Source organism: Dendrobates tinctorius, unplaced genomic scaffold, assembly GCF_039654945.1.
Source record: "Dendrobates tinctorius isolate UK_male_01 unplaced genomic scaffold, ASM3965494v1 ptg000111l, whole genome shotgun sequence".
NCBI lineage: Eukaryota > Metazoa > Chordata > Amphibia > Anura > Dendrobatidae > Dendrobates > Dendrobates tinctorius.
In genome coordinates this window covers 24459796-24477848 of record NW_027361779.1, presented here as the reverse complement: position 1 = coordinate 24477848, position 18053 = coordinate 24459796, and the positions used below count along the sequence as shown (strand labels likewise).

The following is an 18053-nucleotide window of genomic DNA, read 5'->3' as shown; positions in this document are numbered from 1 at the left end:
CAAGGCATGGACTCTGGGGAGTGGTCTCTCCATCCCGAGATTTTTTACCAGATCTGTCAACGCTGGGGAACCCCGGAGGTGGACCTAATGGCATCCCATCTCAATACCAAGGTCCCCAATTTCATGGCCAGGACACACGACCCGCGGTCGCTCGGAGCGGATGCCCTGGTCCAGGACTGGTCCCAGTTCCGACTCCTGTACATTTTTCCACCCCTCCCCCTAATCTCCAGGGTCGTGAGGAAGATCAAGCAAGAGGGAGTTCCGACCATCCTCATCGCGCCAGACTGGCCCAGACGTACATGGTACGCCGACATCGTCCAACTTACAGCAGACGCCCCCTGGCGTCTACCCGACCGTCACGACCTTCTGTCTCAAGGTCCGTTCTTCCACCAGAATTCAGGGGCTCTCAATTTGACGTCATGGCCCTTGAAACCTGGATTCTAACCCAGGCAGGTTTTTCACCGGCAGTCATTGCAACTATGATCAGGGCAAGGAAGCCTGCCTCCGCCAAGCTCTATTATCGTACCTGGAGAGCTTTCTTTTCTTGGTGCGAATCTCATGGACAAGTCCCACTCCCTTATTCCCTCCCGAAGGTACTAGGTTTTCTTCAATCGGGCCTAGATGCCAAGCTATCCCTAAGTTCGCTTAAGAGTCAGGTGTCGGCGCTTTCAGTCCTTTTTCAAAAGCGCATTGCTATTAAACCGCAAGTAAGGACTTTCATCCAGGGAGTTTCCCGATTGGTTCCTCCCTACAAACGTCCGCTGGATACGTGGGACCTCAATCTGGTCCTGACAGCATTGCAAGCTCCACCCTTCGAACCTCTTAGAGGAGTTCCACTCTCCATTCTGTCTCAGAAAGTGGTTTTTCTAGTGGCGATCACCTCGTTACGCAGAGTGTCGGAATTGTCAGCACTTTCCTGCAGACGGCCTTTCCTAGCCTTTCACCAGGACAAGGTGGTTCTCCGCACGGTACCGTCCTTCCTTCCGAAGGTTGTGTCCAACTTTCACCTCAATGAGGAGATTTCACTGCCATCCCTTTGCCCGGTTCCGGTTCATAGAGTGGAGAAGGCTCTGCATAGGCTTGACCTCGTCAGAGCATTGCGGATTTACGTGTCCAGGACTGCACCTTTCCGGAAATCTGATTCCCTCTTCATTCTTCCGGAAGGTAGTCGCAAGGGGCTGCCGGCTTCCAAGGCTACCCTTGCCAGGTGGATCAAGTCCACCATACATGAGGCCTACCGACTTAACAGTTCCGCTCTTCCGGCCGGTATCACGGCACACTCTACACGGGCAGTAGGGGCCTCCTGGGCCATTCGGCATCAGGCTTCGGCACAAGTGTGTAAGGCGGCCACTTGGACTAACCTACACACGTTTACGAAACACTACAGTGTTCATACCCAGTCCTCAGCGGATGCGAGCCTGGGCAGACTGGTTCTGCAGGCGGCAGTGCCCCTAACTTAGGGACCTGCTAGCACAATATTCGTCCATTGCTTCCCACCCAGGGACTGCTTTGGGACGTCCCATGGTTCTGTGTCCCCCAATGAGGCGACAGAGTAAAGGAGATATTTGTGTACTCACCGTAAAATCTCTTTCTCTTAGCCTCTAATTGGGGGACACAGCTCCCAGCCTGTTGCCCTTATGGGCCGTTGTTTACGGTTGAGTTCTCATATTGTTCTTTGAGCTCGTACATAGTAGCCTTCTTACAGGCATGGTTATGTTATTTGGTTACGTTCCTCCTAATGCTTTGGCACAAAACTGGAGAAGGCTGACGCCGTCCAGGGGTGTATACTGCAGAGGAGGAGCCAAAGTTAATCTTTTTCAGATTATGCATAGTGTCGCCTCCTAGTGGACAGCAGCATAACACCCATGGTTCTGTGTCCCCCAATTAGAGGCTAAGAGAGAGATTTTACGGTGAGTACACAAAAATGTCCTTTTTATGCATTGGTCTTTTCTCTTGCTCTTGTCCTTGCTATTTGTACAATGCATTATGCAGCACCCTATCAGTTAGTATTACCCCATTGGTAGTGCACCTTATATATTTACTGGCAGGAAGTGCTGGTTTCTTGGTACTGCTGTGGTCTTTTTCAATCACAGCTTTGCAAACTTCTGGGTGGCAGCGTTGTAAATGTCTTTTTAGATAGGAAGCTCTTGAAGGAGCATTTTTATCACTGCCTGAGTATGCACTTGTTTTCATTTGTGTAACGAATGGAAGCAGAGGCAGAGATGGTGAAGTTCACATTCGTTTTTATTTAAGTGGAACCTCGGGACCACGGTCCGGGGGGCACCGAAGGGGGTGTGACTAGTGAGCCCCGGGCACCCGTAGTAAAGCCCCTCAGGGCCAGAATGGAATACCCGGAGGACACAGGTGCTACCTCCAGTTAGACCCCGAACACGTGGCAGCTGTCCCAGCGGGACCAAAAAGGATAACATAAGTTACAGCAGAGTCCGTAATGCGCTGGGTCCTGGATCCGGTTAGTTGGTAAGGAGTTGGTTCCAGTGACCTTCACACAGTCCTTGGACTCGGATGGCTGTAGGCGGAACGGGATGGCTTGGGCCCAGACGGTTGCTGATATAACCAGGTAACACAGGATACTGATATGCTGTGGAAACAGAGAGCATTAAACAATGCACAGAGACTGCAGATGCAGCGCAGACAGGTTAGCATGAGAACCGGATGTAGCAATGATAGATACTCGTTGCTCCGGCGCTCTCCCTATGGAGGAGAGGCCAAAAATAGCAGCCAGTGCGCTGCCATTGGTTGATTGCATTTTTTGAATAATGGCACGCCGCCCCTTTAAGATGGCAAGAGAGCGGGCGGGCGTGCCCTAATAGCCTTAGCTACAGATCTCCTCACAGGACGCCACGAGGAGGAGGCAGGAGGGAGGACAGAACGCTGAGCAGCAGCATGAGCGGCTCGAGGTGAGTTCCCAGAACGGAGCGCAGCGCCAGGACGGGGGCCAGGTGTAACAGCGGCCAACCTGGGCGCAGCGCCAGGACGGGGACCGCGTGTAACAATTTGGCTCACTTATACACACAAAATGTTGTTTTTTTTTTTTTTTTTTTTTTTTTTTTTTTTCTTGAGTCACTGTGAAATGCTCAAATACAACTGACTTTATAAGATGCTGCTTAGACATTTTATAGTTATGTAAATTCTCTCAAAATTTTGTCCTGTTAAAAAAAAAAAAAAAAAAAAGGTATATTGTAATTCTTGCAAGAATAGGGACTCATGCACTGTGTATAATTTAGGATAGAAATAAAACAATCTTTGTATAAATCAATAGGAAAGATAAGTATAAAGTTTGTAAAATATGTTGTTGGATAGCTTTATTCTGAAAAACAAGCTTGTCTCAGAGTACAGCTCACTAAATGCGGCACATCCTATTTCTTCACAGTCTATGACGAGGGGAGGAGGGAGGGAGCATGTTTGTGCTGAATCATATTCCAGAAAACACACACAAATATATATGTCCTCATCGATCCTGTTACTGTATTTCCGAATTTGAGATGTTAGAAAACAGTTTTTCCCCTTTTTTTCTATGTGTACAGTGTATTTAAGTTATCACAGCAGCTAATTTCTCCAAACAAGAGCTAAGAGGGAAAAACAAACTATAACATCAAGCATACAGAGGAAACATATACTGGACTGTGGAAACTGTTGGGGTAAGAATACAAGGAGAGAACAATGGAAAGGACACCATTGTAGGCATTTACTACAGGCCGCCTGTGCAAGCTGAAGATATGGATGAACTCTTTATGCATCAAATGGCCACGTTCTCCAAAAAATATGACATAGTTGTCATGGGAGATTTCAACTATCCAGACATTTGTTGGGAATCTCTCTCAGGCAAAACTAACAGGTCAAGGAAATTCTTATCCTCTCTTGCTGACAACTTTATCTTCCAAAAGGTAGGGGAGAAAACAAGGGGAACTGCTACCTTGGATCTAATCCTTATAAACAGGGAGGAGATGGTTGAGGAGTTAAAAGTGGCTGGGACCCTAGGAGGTAGCGACCATGCTATTTTAGAATTTTGGATAACTAGAGGCGGAAGACCTGTGAAGACTCAGACGTCAAGGTTAGATTTCAGAAAGGCAGATTTTGAGGTATTCAGAAAGAGAATTGGAGGGATCCAATGGCTGGATATCCTTAAGGACAAAAATGTCCAGGAAGGATGGGAAATCTTGAAAAATGAAATTCTCAAAGCACACTTGTTAACAATTCCAAAAAGAGGGAAGAATAGGAAGCATTTAAGGAAACCAGGATGGATGAACGCAGAACTTAAGCACATGCTAAAAAGGAAGAAAGAAATGTTTATAAAATGGAAAGAGGGAGGCATATCTAAAGAAGAATATAATGCTGTCTGCAGAACTTGCAGGGCACAAATCAGATTATCTAAAGATGACAATGAATTGAGGCTTGCAAGAGATGTCAAAAGCAATAATAAAGGATTTTGGGGATATGTCAAAAGTAAAAGAAAAGTCATATAGGATTTTTACAGGATGAAAATGATGAAATGGTAAGACAGGATGTTGAGAAGGCTGAACTTTTAAATTCCTATTCTGCATTTTTTTTATCTCAGAAAGGAAATGTAACATCAACTGTTCTTCCCTGTCCTATTAAGGGAATAGAAGAATCCAGGATATCTATAAACAGAAATATAGTGAGGAAACACTTAGCTAACCTAAATGAATTCAAATCTCCAGGTCCAGATGAATTACACTCCATAGTACTGAAGGAGATAGCATAAGAAATTTTTGAACCCCTCTCCATAATCTTTGAAAATTCTTGGAGAACAGGAGAAGTCCCAGAAGACTGGAGAAGAGCAAATGTTGTTCCAATCTTCAAAAAGGGGAAGAAGGTGGACCCAGGCAACTATAGGCCAGTGAGTCTGACTTCTATACCAGTAAAGATCTTTGAACAAATTATTAAACAACATGTATGTCAATACCTGGATAAGAATGAAGTGATTAAACAGAGTCAGCATGGGTTTGTAACTAATAAGTCATGTCAGACTAACTTAATTTCCTTCTATGACAGAATCACTGGGTGGATCAAGAAAATGCTGTAGATATAGTATATCTTGAGTTCAGCAAAGCATTTGACAAAGTATTTCATACAATCCTTATTGAAAAAATGAGTAAGTATGGAATGGACAAGGCAACTGTTAGGTGGATTCATAACTGGCTTAGTGATCAGACCCAAAGAGTGGTTGTAAATGGCTGCACATCCAGTTGGAAGAATGTCTCAAGTGGGGTACCACAGTGCTCTGTCCTGGGCCCTGTATTGTTCAACATCTTTATCAACGATTTAGATGAAGGAATTGAGGGTAAACTGATTAAATTTGCTGATGACACAAAGCTAGGAGGGATAGCTAATACTAGAGAAGAGAGAGAGAGGATTCAAAAAGATATAAATAAACTGGAGCAGTGGGCAGCAACTAACAGAATGGTTTTTAACAGGGAAAAATGCAAAGTACTACATCTGGGCAATAAAAATGAAAAAAGCATATACACAATGGGAGGAATAGGGCTAAGCAACAGCACATGTGAAAAAGACTTGGGTATACTAATAGATCACAGACTGAATATGAGTCAACAGTGTGATGCATCAGCAAAAAAGGCAAATGCAATTCTAGGATGTATTAACAACAGAAGCATACAGTCTAGATCACGTGAAGTCATTATTGCCCTCTACTCCTCTTTGGTCAGACCTCATCTGGAATATTGTGTCCAGTTTTGGGCACCACATTTTAAAAATGACATCAACAAACTGGAGCAAGTTCAGAAAAGAGCGACCAGAATTGTGACCGGTCTGCAAGCCCTGTCTAATGAGGAAAGGTTGCAGGATTTGGCAATGTTTAGTTTGCAAAAGAGAAGACTGAGAGGAGACTTAATAGCTGTCTACAAATATCTAAAGGGCTGTCACATTGTAGAAGGATCATCTTTATTCTCATTTGCACAAGGAAAGACTAGAAGCAATGGGATGAAACTGAATGGGAGGAGACACAGATTAGAGATTAGAAAAAACTTTTTGACAGAGTGATCAATGAGTGGAACAGGCTGCCACGAGAAGTGATGAGTTCTCCTTCAATGGAAGTCTTCAAACAGAGGCTGGACAGACATCTGTCTGGGATGATTTAGCGAATCCTGCTTTGAGCAGGGGGTTGGACCAGATGGCCCAGGAGGTCCCTTCCAACTCTACGATTCTATGACTATTGATTTATGCACAGTTTATTGAATGTTTAGATATGCTTTAAGAAATACTTACCTTAATCCTGCTTTCCTGTTCACTCCAGAAGTTTTGAGATGAATGTAAAGCCCCCGTTACACACTGCGATATCGCTAGCAATATCTATGTAAAGTCACCGATTTTGTGACGTTAGAGCGATATTGCTAGCGATAACGCTGCATGTGATACTTACCTCCGACCGGCTCCCCCACTGGTTATCGCTGATCGCGCGAGAAGCTCCTGGACCATTCCTCGTCGGTCACTTCCTGCGGCGCTTCCTCCTGTGACGACGAGCGACGCGTGGAGCCGGGCGGGAGGACGCAGGATCGCCGCGTCTGACAGTTAAGTAGCGATCCCCGTCCCCAGCGATGTCGCTAGTGAGATCTGCCTGTGTGGCAGCTCACTAGCGACCACCTAGCGATGCACCAGCGATCCTGACCGCGTCATATCGCTGGTCGGGATCGCTGGTGAGTCGCTAGGTGTAACGGTACCCTAAGCTTTACTTCCCTGTGTGTTTATTTTTTTCCCCCTTATCTGTAGAGGAGTAATTTCACTACTTATCATGAACATAAACTGCAGCGCAGATTCATCTCAGCTAAAAGTGTAGACCTTAGATCAGGTATAGGACAGACATTTCATGACTTTCCCAAATTCTTATGAAAAAAATATTCCCCACAAACTGCATTGAACTACTCTACCCAATTTATTATATTTTGAGTCAGTCCACTTTATACCGACTCCACCAAAATGTGCTCTGACTCCACAGCCCTGTTGATAATGCCCATTAAGATCACTAGAGTGTGTTCCTGAGCCTCTGTTTCTGGCTATTTTGCATAGAGATGTGATGAAGCATGTGCAGTGCACACTGCCACTCTAGTGATTAAATGGCACAGCTGTACCCTGACCACTGGTTTATTCAGACTTTGGCTGCTGACTATTTCAAATGGAAAATCATATCAGATCTTAACTAAAGACAGTCAGTGCCAGTAGGGGTTCAATACATGGATAGCGAAACACATATGAGTGTGCTTCTAGGCTAGGTAACCATGTTTACAACTACTGTGGCACACTTTAATCATCGTGGCTAAAGGGGAACCTTAACATATGCATATTATCATGATGTTAGTGAAAAACGAATCACTATACAAAAACCAAGAGCAATATTACCGCCATACAGTTATCATATAGTGGTACATACCAGTCCTGCAGCACATATAGGAGATTACAGTACAGTTATATTAGTTGACTTTTATAGGTGCCATTCTTTCTGAGGCGTTCATTTTCTCATCTTTTTCCATCTGGCCCAGAGCAACATGACATTTTCTCAGCAATGACTCACTTGCAGAGCTTAAACACAGATAAATTTAACTCAAAACTCCCCTTTTGTGCCTCTACAGTCATGGCCAAAAGTTTTGAGAATGACATAAATATTATATTTTCACATGATCTGCTGCCCTCTGGTTTTTATGTGTGTTTGTCAGATGTTTTCATCACATACAGAAATATAATTGCAACAATATTATGAGTAACAAAAGGTTATATTAACAGTTAGAATGAGTTAATGCAGCAAGTCAATATTTGCAGTGTTGACCCTTCTTCTTCAGGACCTCTGCAATTCTCCCTGGCATGCTCTCAATCAACTTCTGGATCAAATCCTGACTGATAGCAGTCCATTCTTGCAAAATCAATGCTTTTATTTTGTCTGAATTTGAAGGTTTTTGTTTGTCCACCCGCCTCTTGATGATTGACCACAAGTTCTCAATGGGATTAAGATCTGGGGAGTTTCCAGGCCGTGGTCCCAAAATCTCTGTTTTGTTCCCTGAGCCATTTAGTTATCACCTTTGCTTTATGGCAAGGTGCTCCATCATGTTGAAAAAGGCATTGTTGATCGCCAAACTGCTCTTGGACGGTTGGGAGAAGTTGCTCTTGGAGGACATTCTGGTACCATTCTTTATTCATGGCTGTGTTTTACGGCAAGACTGAGAGAGAGCCCATTCCCTTGGCTGAGAAGCCACCCCACACATGAATGGTTTCAGGATGCTTGACAGTTGGCATGAGACAAGACTGGTGGTAGCGCTCACCTGGTCTTCTCCGAATAAGCCGTTTTCCAGATGTCCCAAACAATCGAAAAGGGGATTCATCAGAGAAAATGACTTTACCCCAGTCCTCAGCAGTCCACTCCCTGTACCTCTTGCAGAATATCAGTCTGTCCATGATGTTTTTTCTGGAGAGAAGTGACTTCTTTGCTGCCCTCCTTGAGACCAGGCCTTGCTCCACGAGTCTCCGCCTCACAGTGCGTGCAGATGCACTCACACCTGCCTGCTGCCATTCCTGAGCAAGCTCTGCACTGCTGGTAGCCCGATCCCGCAGCTGAAACACTTTTAAGAGACGGTCCTGGCGCTTGCTGGTCTTTCTTGGGCGCCCTGGAGCCTTTTTGGCAACAAGGGAACCTCTCTCCTTGAAGTTCTTGATGATGTGATTGTTGACTGAGGTGCAATCTTTCTTGCTGCGATACTCTTCCCTGTTAGGCAATTTTTGTGCAGTGCAATGATGACTGCACGTGTTTCTTTAGAGATATCCATGGTTAACAGAAGAGAAAAAATGATGCCAAGCACCAGCCTCCTTTTAAAGTGTCCAGTGGAGTCATTCTTACTTAATCATGACAGATTGCTCCATTAACACAGGTGTGGGTGTTGATGAGGACAGGGCTGGAGATCAATCACTGAAACGATGTTAGCTGGTCCTTTTAAGGCAGGGCTGCAATGATGTTGAAATGTGTTTTGGGGGATAAAGTTCATTTTCTAGGCAAATATTGACTTTGCAAGTAATTGCTGTTAAGCTGATGACTCTTTAAAACATTCTGGAGTATATGCAAATTGCCATTAGAAAAAATGAAGCAGTAGACTTTGTAAAAATTAATATTTGTGTCATTCTCAAAACTTTTGGCCATGACTGTAGATCATGAGTGGGGAACCTTTTTCCAGTCGGGGGCCATTTGGAAATTTCTACTATCATTCGGGGGCCACACAAAAATGATCACCTTGAAAATTACCCTGATATATTGAAACAATTAGAGTAACTCGCCCTTAATGTGATGACAGGAGCAGCTGTGATGTTAGGTGATACTGATCATGTTGATTCTCACAGCTGCTTTTCCAGGTTTGTGTTGGCCAAGAGAGCAGTCGACTTTGTCATAAGTTATGTAAATCATATACATCACATAGGAGATGCTGAGACAGCTGTATATACACCACATAGGAGACACTGGGACTGCTCTCTGTACATCACATAGATGCTGGGACTGCTCTCTGTACATCACATAGGAGACGCTGGGACTGCTGTCTGTACATCACATTGGAGGCGCTGGGACTGCTGTATATACATCACATAGGAGATGCTGGGACTTCTGTACATGCATAGCATAGGAAATATTGAGACTGCTGTATATGCATCACAGGAGACTCTGGGGTCATATAAATTACAAGAGGGGCATAGACATCACCGGAGATGCTGGGACATATTCAGCATCAGGGAGGCTGGGGGGAATAGACATCACTGAGGGGCTATATACATCGCTAGGAAGCACAGACAGCACTTGAGGTATATATGTCCCTGGGGGCACATAATAGGTGGGCCACAGAGATCACGGGGGCATATAGTTGGGGGGGCGGGGGTCACAGAGATCATATTAGGACACAGCTGGGGCACAGAGGTCACAGGGCACATATCTGAGGGCCACAGATCACCAGCAGACAGGCACAGAGCTGCTGGCACAGAGATTGCGCTGGACTCTCTAGCACTGCAGCAGCTCCTCTTCCGGGACAAGACGATGGGAGCGCATTGGTCGCTAACTCCGCCCACCCCGATGACGTCATCATTCATGTGCAGGCAGCTTTCTTTAATGAACGCTACGTATTGTGCAAGGGCCGGCAGCTGGCATGATACGGCTGCCCGAGCATTGCAGACTCCGAGGACCTGCCCGCAGGCCGCCTGCTGGCAGGAGGTTACATTTTTCCCCTTTAAAAATATTAATGCCCTAGAAAGTAATTTGTGCACACAATTTGTAATAATGCCTCTTAAGAGCCTACTTAAAGGGGTATTCCCATCTCCAAGATCCTATCCCAATATGTAGTAGGTATAATATTAGCAAATACCTCCAATTTGAAATTTAGTATAGTTCTTCAGATTTGCTATGTTGTTTACCTCATGTACGGCATTGTAATAGCTTAGGCATCCATGGTTACGACCACTAAGTGTTGTCTGTCAACTATATCCGCGGTTGTGAGAAGCGTCTTGTTTCTCCTTGCGGATAGTGACATTTTAAGCATGCAGAGAGGAGGAGACTTAAAGCCGCAATGCTCATGCATATGTCACTCTACGCAAGAAGAAAAAATATTTCTTGAATCCCAGTCGGACGCTTCTCACAGCCAAGCCAGTTCTCACACTTTGCACTGACGAGGAGCAGTACCTCGAAACAGTGTCTGGAAATTGAGATTCTGGTTTTGGCTTTTATCCCAAGTCATGTGACAAGGCTCGTTAAAGGGTCGCCTTTGACTTTTAGGATTGGTAGTTCCAATAGGTGGCACTAGAGTTCTAATCTTCTAACACTCTGAAAAGACAATTTGCATATTCCAGAGAATAATATGTAAATTAACTGTTCCTAGCTATGGGTTGGACACTGATCTGCATTTAGAACCTATTTTGAATAAAAGAGGGCGTTACCTGTGTGAGACATGTTACTAACACTGAAGAGGAGAAATTAACTTTGCCTCATTGCAAACTTATTTGGTGCATCTCTCAGAGCTCTGCTGTATTGCAACCGTGTCAGCCTGTGAGATGGCAGCTGAACCACTGAGAGGAACTTGCAGATGTGTAAGTTATAATCACACACAGTTCTCAAGTGAGAGCAGAGAGCGGGCCATTACACATCACACTGGTAGTGCCCCCTTCTACTTAAGATAAGCTCTGGAGGCAGATTCTTATGCAGTTCGGTGTCCAGACCATAGATCTTAACCGCTCATTTACATAATAGGATAAAACTCACTTAACCATGCTTTCATGGCTAAAGGTACTGTCACACTTAGCGATGTACCAGCGATGCCGACCAGCGATATGACCCGGTCAGGATCGCTGGTGCATTGCTAAGTGGTCGCTAGTGGGCTGCCACACAGGAGATCTCACCAACGACATCGCAGGGGTCGGGGGTCGCTACTTACCTGTTAGACGAGGCGATCCTGACGTCTTCCTGCCTGCGCCCACTCGTCGCCCCAGCAGGAAGCTGACGACATGAAACTGCTCAGGACGTTCTCGCGCGATCAGCAGCGGGGGAGCGATCAGAGGTAAGTATCAGACATATCGATATCGCTGGCATTATTGCTATAACGTCACAAAATCCAGTGACGTTATAGCGATATTGCTAGCGATATCGCTTAGTGTGACAGGCCCTTAAGAGGGTAAAGCTTTAGTTGGCCACCAACCAAAAATGGAACTTATTAGCAGCAATTTAACCCTTTGTTCTTCATAGGATTTCTACAAGCTGTAACAAATAGTGACAGCAACTATATTTTTTTCCTTTGGAACAAACCATAATTTCTAGATTTAGTCCTTGACTTGCTTATAAAAAATGATTATATCTAGCTCTTATCGGGCTTTTATTCTGTGGATGGAAGAGTGCACTAAAGTCTACAGAAAGTGGTAAAATAATGGTGCATTCATATTATAAAGGGGCTTATATTTTGTAATTTGGTTTCTTCGCTGTATGACAGCCAGTTTGTAGTACGGGTCTACAATACAGATGCACTACTGGTACATACTGATGTAATGTGACCTGATATTGTTGTCTTTCTATTTCTTTGACAGTTAAAAATACAATTCTTTATTACAGCTTCTCCTGCAAAAAGTGATGCAAGTTCAGTTGACATATATGATGGTTTGGACATAACAACTTTAACAGGTAATCCTTCTATTTGACTGCTAGGCATACTTTTTTTTGTGTGTGAATTGGAGTCGTATACAGTATCATAGAATGTGGTAATATGGGACTGAAAGGCGGTGGCTGTAGGCTGTATGGGGAAAAACTGGTGACAGGTTCCCTGTTAAGCGAACCTGTCAGCAGGATTGTGATCAGTAAACAGACGCTGTCAGGTTGGTGCCGTTTTACTGATTAAAATGATACCTTGGTTGAAGAAATCGATCTTGTGGTTATTTAATCTTACTTTCAGTTTATGATATGCTCATGCTTCGGGGCGGGGGCTGTGTGGGGTCTTCATGTGGTGCTCTGATTAGGCCTGTTTCACAGTTCAGTTTTTTGTGTAAGTTAAAATCCGCCAAAAAGGCGGAAAAGCGGATCCGTTCCTAACTGATGTGAACGGATGCCACCGGATCCGTTTTTTTTTTTACGGATCCGCCGAATGAAGAATTTTAAAGGAACCGCTGCAGAGAGAGAGAGACGTTACATGGTCCGTCTAGGCTTCTCGGCGGACGCAAAAAAATTGACGGATCCGCAAAAAAACGGATCCAACGGATGGCCATCCGTCAAGATCCGCCGCTAATGCAAGTCAATGGGGGAAAAAAACGGATCCGCCAAAAAAAATGGCGGATCCGTTTTTTTGCAAAATCGGCGGATTTTGACTGGTCAAAAACGGAAGTGTGAAACAGGCCTTAGGTATTCATGTATATGGCTTCTGACAGGTCACTGATCCCTCAGTGACCTGACCCCTAGTTTACATACTGCATATCTGTTGTGTGTGGGGGGGGGGAGTAACATTCATCAAAATGGCGCCAGCGGCATAGCATGATACATGTAAACATGCATATTAGCCATTGTATGATTTAGTCATATGGTATTGTAGGGAGAAAAATAAAAATTATCAGAATGGCGGCGCAGTAGCATCTATCGTGTTCCTATAGATGCTACTGCAGCGGTGCTATTTTGATGGAGAAATTTTTTTTGTTCTCCATCAATATGCTGTGCAGGCTGCCACCTGCACAGTAGTATCTATCGGAACGCTATAGATGCTAATGGACCGTCACCATTTTGATGAATTTTTTTTCTGCACAATATTCTATCCAGTATGTAAATAGGGGTCAGATCAGTGACCTGTCATCAGCCATGCAGATGTTATGTAAGCAGAGCACCACATGAAGACACCCCCCCCCCCCCACCACCACCACCACAGGCCGCCCCGGAGCACGAGAATCTCATTAACTGTAAACTGCAAATACAGATTAAACAACAGCCACAAGACGGATTTCACCAACCCAGGTATCATTTTAATCAGTATAACGGCTCCAACCTGACAGTGTCTGTAGGTTACTGTGCACAATCCTGCTGACAAGATTCCCGCTAAGTCATAATTTTATTATAGATATCACACTTCATATTTTTTCTTTCAGAGCAAACAGTTGAAAAAAGAAGTCCTTCAAGAAACTGCTTAGACCTTTATGAAGAAATCCTGACAGAGGAAGGAACTGCTAAAGAAACGTCATTCAATGATGTAGGAATTATTTCTTAGAAGTCAAATTGAGAAAAATCTCTATTATTGGAAGTTAATTTGCTTCTCATGTAGTATTGCTAGTAAGACTCCATACACAGTGGGTGTCCTTTGGGAGAGTCAGTTCCCCTTAATCTAAGGTGGGGTGAAAGCATTGCATTCATCCAAAGCAACTGTGTTCTACAATGATGAGGGGGCATTCACTCCAAAACCTACAATATGTGTCAGTAGATGGTGTCTGGCTTGGGTAATTGTCATTCATGTTGCAATTCTTATAAGGTTATGTTCACATTACATCTGTTTCCAGCAAGTAAAAACGTCCTTTTGTCCCCCCATTTCTTTAGATCATCTTTTGAGTACGTTTTAACCACTTTTTAAGCAAGCGCTGCGGAAAATGTAAGCGCTGCGGAATATGTTGGCGCTATGTAAACAAAGATTATTATTAAGCATGCTTTGCATGGTTTGGGTTTTTTTTTTTTTTAGCACATTTTGGCCATTTTTCCAACATTATTCTGCCTTTTTGAAATATTTTTAACTCTGTCTTGAACAAAAACACTGGCTTTTTTTAGTGTGGCAGAAGCACTTAAAAAAGCACACACAAAAATACTTGGTCATCTTCTATCTTTTTATTCTTCTCTTTGGCTTGTATCAATCATCTTCCTTGTAGAAAATACTTGCAGAAAGGACATATAACTTCTTGGAAATGGAGTAATGATTTCAGTTCACTATAAAAATTCCCCAAATCCATTCGGAACTCAGATACTGGCTCTGCCACGGCCAAAATGTGCAAATAAGGAGAAAAGGGATTTAGGTCAACGAATAGGTTCTTTTATTGAAATAAAATTCATACAAAGAACATCTGGAGAGATAATGGGTGTATTAGTTCCAGCATAGTCCTGACATCTACGCGTTTCAGGTGTCAATGCACCCTTAATCATGCTGCCTCAGCAAAGTAACTAATGCATTTACAAGTGTACCAAATACAGTGTAAAATTATACAAAATGTGCAAGAGCACAACAGAGTATACATGCACCTTTCTAATTTATGAAGGTAAGGACCACCAAATAAACCCACCAAACAGCCCCCAGATAATTGTCATCCCTGGTAAAATTGTTTGAAAGCTAATGATGCCATTAATTCACCAAGGGTACCACGTGTACACTGACAATTACTACAAAAGCTAGTGCAATAAAATGTGAGGTGTGTTCCTCAGAACGTATAAAAAGATTCATGAATGTGAAAGTGAAAAAAATGCTTTTTTTTAATTATTTTCTTAAACTTGTTTTGCTTTAACTGCATAAAAAATGGAGTATCAAACTACTCAATACTGCCATAGATGAATACATTAGCGGGTGTCATTTAGAAAGAAAAAAAAAAACACTTATGGGGGATTTCTGTTGCTTTTGAACCACACGGGCTCTGCAAATATGACAATCTATCTCTGAGAGACAAATGTGTGATGCAAAATTCACATTGTGCTCGTTCCGAGCCCTGCCATTTATCCAAAGAGAACTATTTGACTGCATGTGGGGTATTGCTTCGCTTGTAAGAAAGTCTGTAGCAAACTGTGTAGTCCACTTTAGTTGTTACCTCTTGCAAAAGAAAAAAGCTTGGGGCTTAGAGCAAGATTTTAGAGAGAAAATCTAAAATTCATTCCACTTTGCATTAATTCTTGTGTAAAAATTTCCTGCAGTTTTGAACCTTTTGAGGGCTGCAGTTTTTTGTATGTTATCACTTTTTGGGAGTTTCCAATATATAGGCCCCCTCAAAGTCCATTTAAATCTGAATAGGTCGGGGCGTGGCCTGGCACCTGATGTGAGGGAACAGCTGCTGGCGTTCCTCCGCTGTGCAAAACCTTCTATCCTGCAGTAAAATCCCTCCAGAGTCCCGGGACTGATCTTTGCTGGTGGGGGAAGGGAGCAGAGTCTGACCCTGACATGTAGCTTTGCCAGGAACGGCCGTGATGGGTCGGAAAAGACAGCAGGACGCCACGACGGGAGCAGGGAACCAGGCTCAAGATGGCGCCGGCAGCACTGAGGCGAGGGAGAGAGCAGACGCCGCCAAGGCCTCCTACGCAAGGAGGTTAGAGGTAGCAGCCAGGCTGGAAAAGTATGCCTGGGTGGAGGGAGCTGCGAAGGAGATGGCTGAGGGGAGGAGGGAGAATGATGGAGAGTCTGGAATAGATAAGGATGAAGACTCAGAAGAAGAAGTAGGGGGGGGGGGGGAGTCAGAGGGGGAGAAAGAGTGCCAGGAGCAGGAAGTTGGAGTGGAGCATGAAGCGGGGAGCCCACGCTGCATGACATTTATGACTTGGTTAAATTCTGTAAAACCACATTAACGTCCCTTATACACAGAGTGGATGGGATTAAAAGTGCACCCCTTATTGTTTGAACATATAAATATGGACATCATAGAAAGGGAGATGAAAGAATACTGGCAGGTCATTGAAGGTAGTACTAGTAAACGGGTGGTTTGGGATGCCATGAAAGCCTTTCTGAGAGGCCTCTTCTTTCGGGAAATATCTACAGTAAGTGTAAATCTAAAACTAGATTAAAGGATGTTGATTGTGGAGTCATTGGAGAGGGCGGAGATAGATATGGTGGCGGACCCATCGGACGAAAATCAGAGAAGGCTTAGGAGGGCCCAGGAAGCTGTTAATAAGTTATACTTGGAGAAGGCGGAGAGACTGAGAGCTTTTCAGAAAACGCAATTTTATGAGGAGGGAGAAAAAGTGGGACACTTTCTTTCAGTGGTGTCGGCGGCACAGAGAGATTCTTCATATGTGTACTAATTAAGGACGGATGAGGGAGTGCTGCTGGAAACCACAGGGGATATCTTGGGAGAATTTGGGAAGTTTTAAAAAAGTTGTATATAGCTGGATTGGAGGCTCTGGTTGGGGACATTAAAGATTTTCTTGAGAGGGCGAGATTCCCTAATATTAAAGAGTGTGACAGACTTAGGTTGGAAGAGCCCATAACAGAAGAGGAGATTGAATCTGCTGTCATGTCAGTGACCAATAATAGGGCCCCTAGGGGAGCATGGCCAGCCGGGAGAAGTCTATAAGCAATTAAAGGGGATGACAATGACTCAGTTTTTGAAGGCAGTTTTTGAGGAGGCACTGAAGGAAGGGGAGCTGCCGATGTCCATGAGGGGAGGCAGTGGTGGTGGTTACTCCAAAGGAGGGTAAGGATCCGGAGTTAGCTGAGTCATATCGGCCCATCTCGTTGCTGACGGCGGATGCTAAGATTCTTGCTAAAGTCCTGGCTTAACCGATTGACGAGTGTGATCCAGGATCTGGTTCATCCGGATCAATCTGGCTTCATTCCAAATAAGTCCACAGCAATTAATCTACTGCAGACTATTCTTGAATTTGCAGCTGCCGTCAGACAATGGAGGTCGTAGGGTGGTGGTATCGTTGGATGCACATAAAGCGTTTGATAGTGTTGAATGGGGGTATCTATGGGAAGTGTTGAAGAGTTTAGGGTTTGGGACAACTTTTATTTCATGGATTCAGTTATTATATACATCTCCGACTGCGAAGATTAAAGTTAATGGGCAATTGTCAGACAGTTTTGGCCTTCACAGAGGGACTAGGCAGGGGTGTCCGCTGTCCCCGCTACTTTTTGCATTGGCAGTGGAGCCCCTGGCACAGACAATTAGAAATGTGGCCTCGGTCAGGGGATTTAAATATGGGAGGATAGAAGAGAAAATAGCTTTGTATGCAGATGACTTGCTGCTCTTCTTGGAGGACTCTGGAAATTCATTGTTGGATGTGATGAACATTCTTAAAACATTCGGGAGTGTGTGGGGCTTAGTCATTAACTGGGAGAAGTCCAATATTATGGCAGTTGATGGTGGGGAGGATGAGCTCATGTTGGGGGGAGAGGGTGCGAAACTAGCGATGGTTCAGAGATTTAAATACTTGGGTGTTCAGGTGTCTCTACCACTTTCTAGTTATATTGATCTCAGTCTGATTCCACTGGTGGGGAAATTCAGAAACAAAATAGGGACATGGAGCAGATTGCATATCTCAGTGGTGGGGAGAATCCGTTTGGTCAAGATGATTTTAATGCCTCAGCTACTAATGTGTTACATAATGCCCCTATCTGGATTCCCAAAAGATGGTTTCGTACCATTAGTTCCATTTTCAGAGATCTGGTTTGGGCAAAAAAACAGCCAAGGCTTCGACTGGAAATTCTGCAGAGACCTAAGGATGAAGGGGGCTTGACACTTCCGAACCCTTGGATTTACTATCTAGCTGCGCAGGGGCAACATATAAGGGGCTGGAGAGAAATTGATAATAATGGGTTCAACACAAAAGGTCTTGGCCCATG

At 44.2% G+C, this 18053-nt stretch overlaps 1 protein-coding gene across 3 annotated transcripts in view; it reads left to right on the top strand.

Moving 5' to 3' along the window:
* Window positions 1–18053, top strand: part of CASP8AP2 (caspase 8 associated protein 2) — a 104091-nt gene that overhangs the window by 23354 nt on the left and 62684 nt on the right. For all 3 annotated transcript variants that reach the window (XM_073589564.1, XM_073589561.1, XM_073589562.1), the window contains 2 exons: window positions 12110–12178; window positions 13621–13721. In XM_073589564.1, the coding sequence (XP_073445665.1) occupies window positions 12110–12178; window positions 13621–13721 (170 nt within the window). The remainder of the gene's footprint in view (window positions 1–12109; window positions 12179–13620; window positions 13722–18053) is intronic.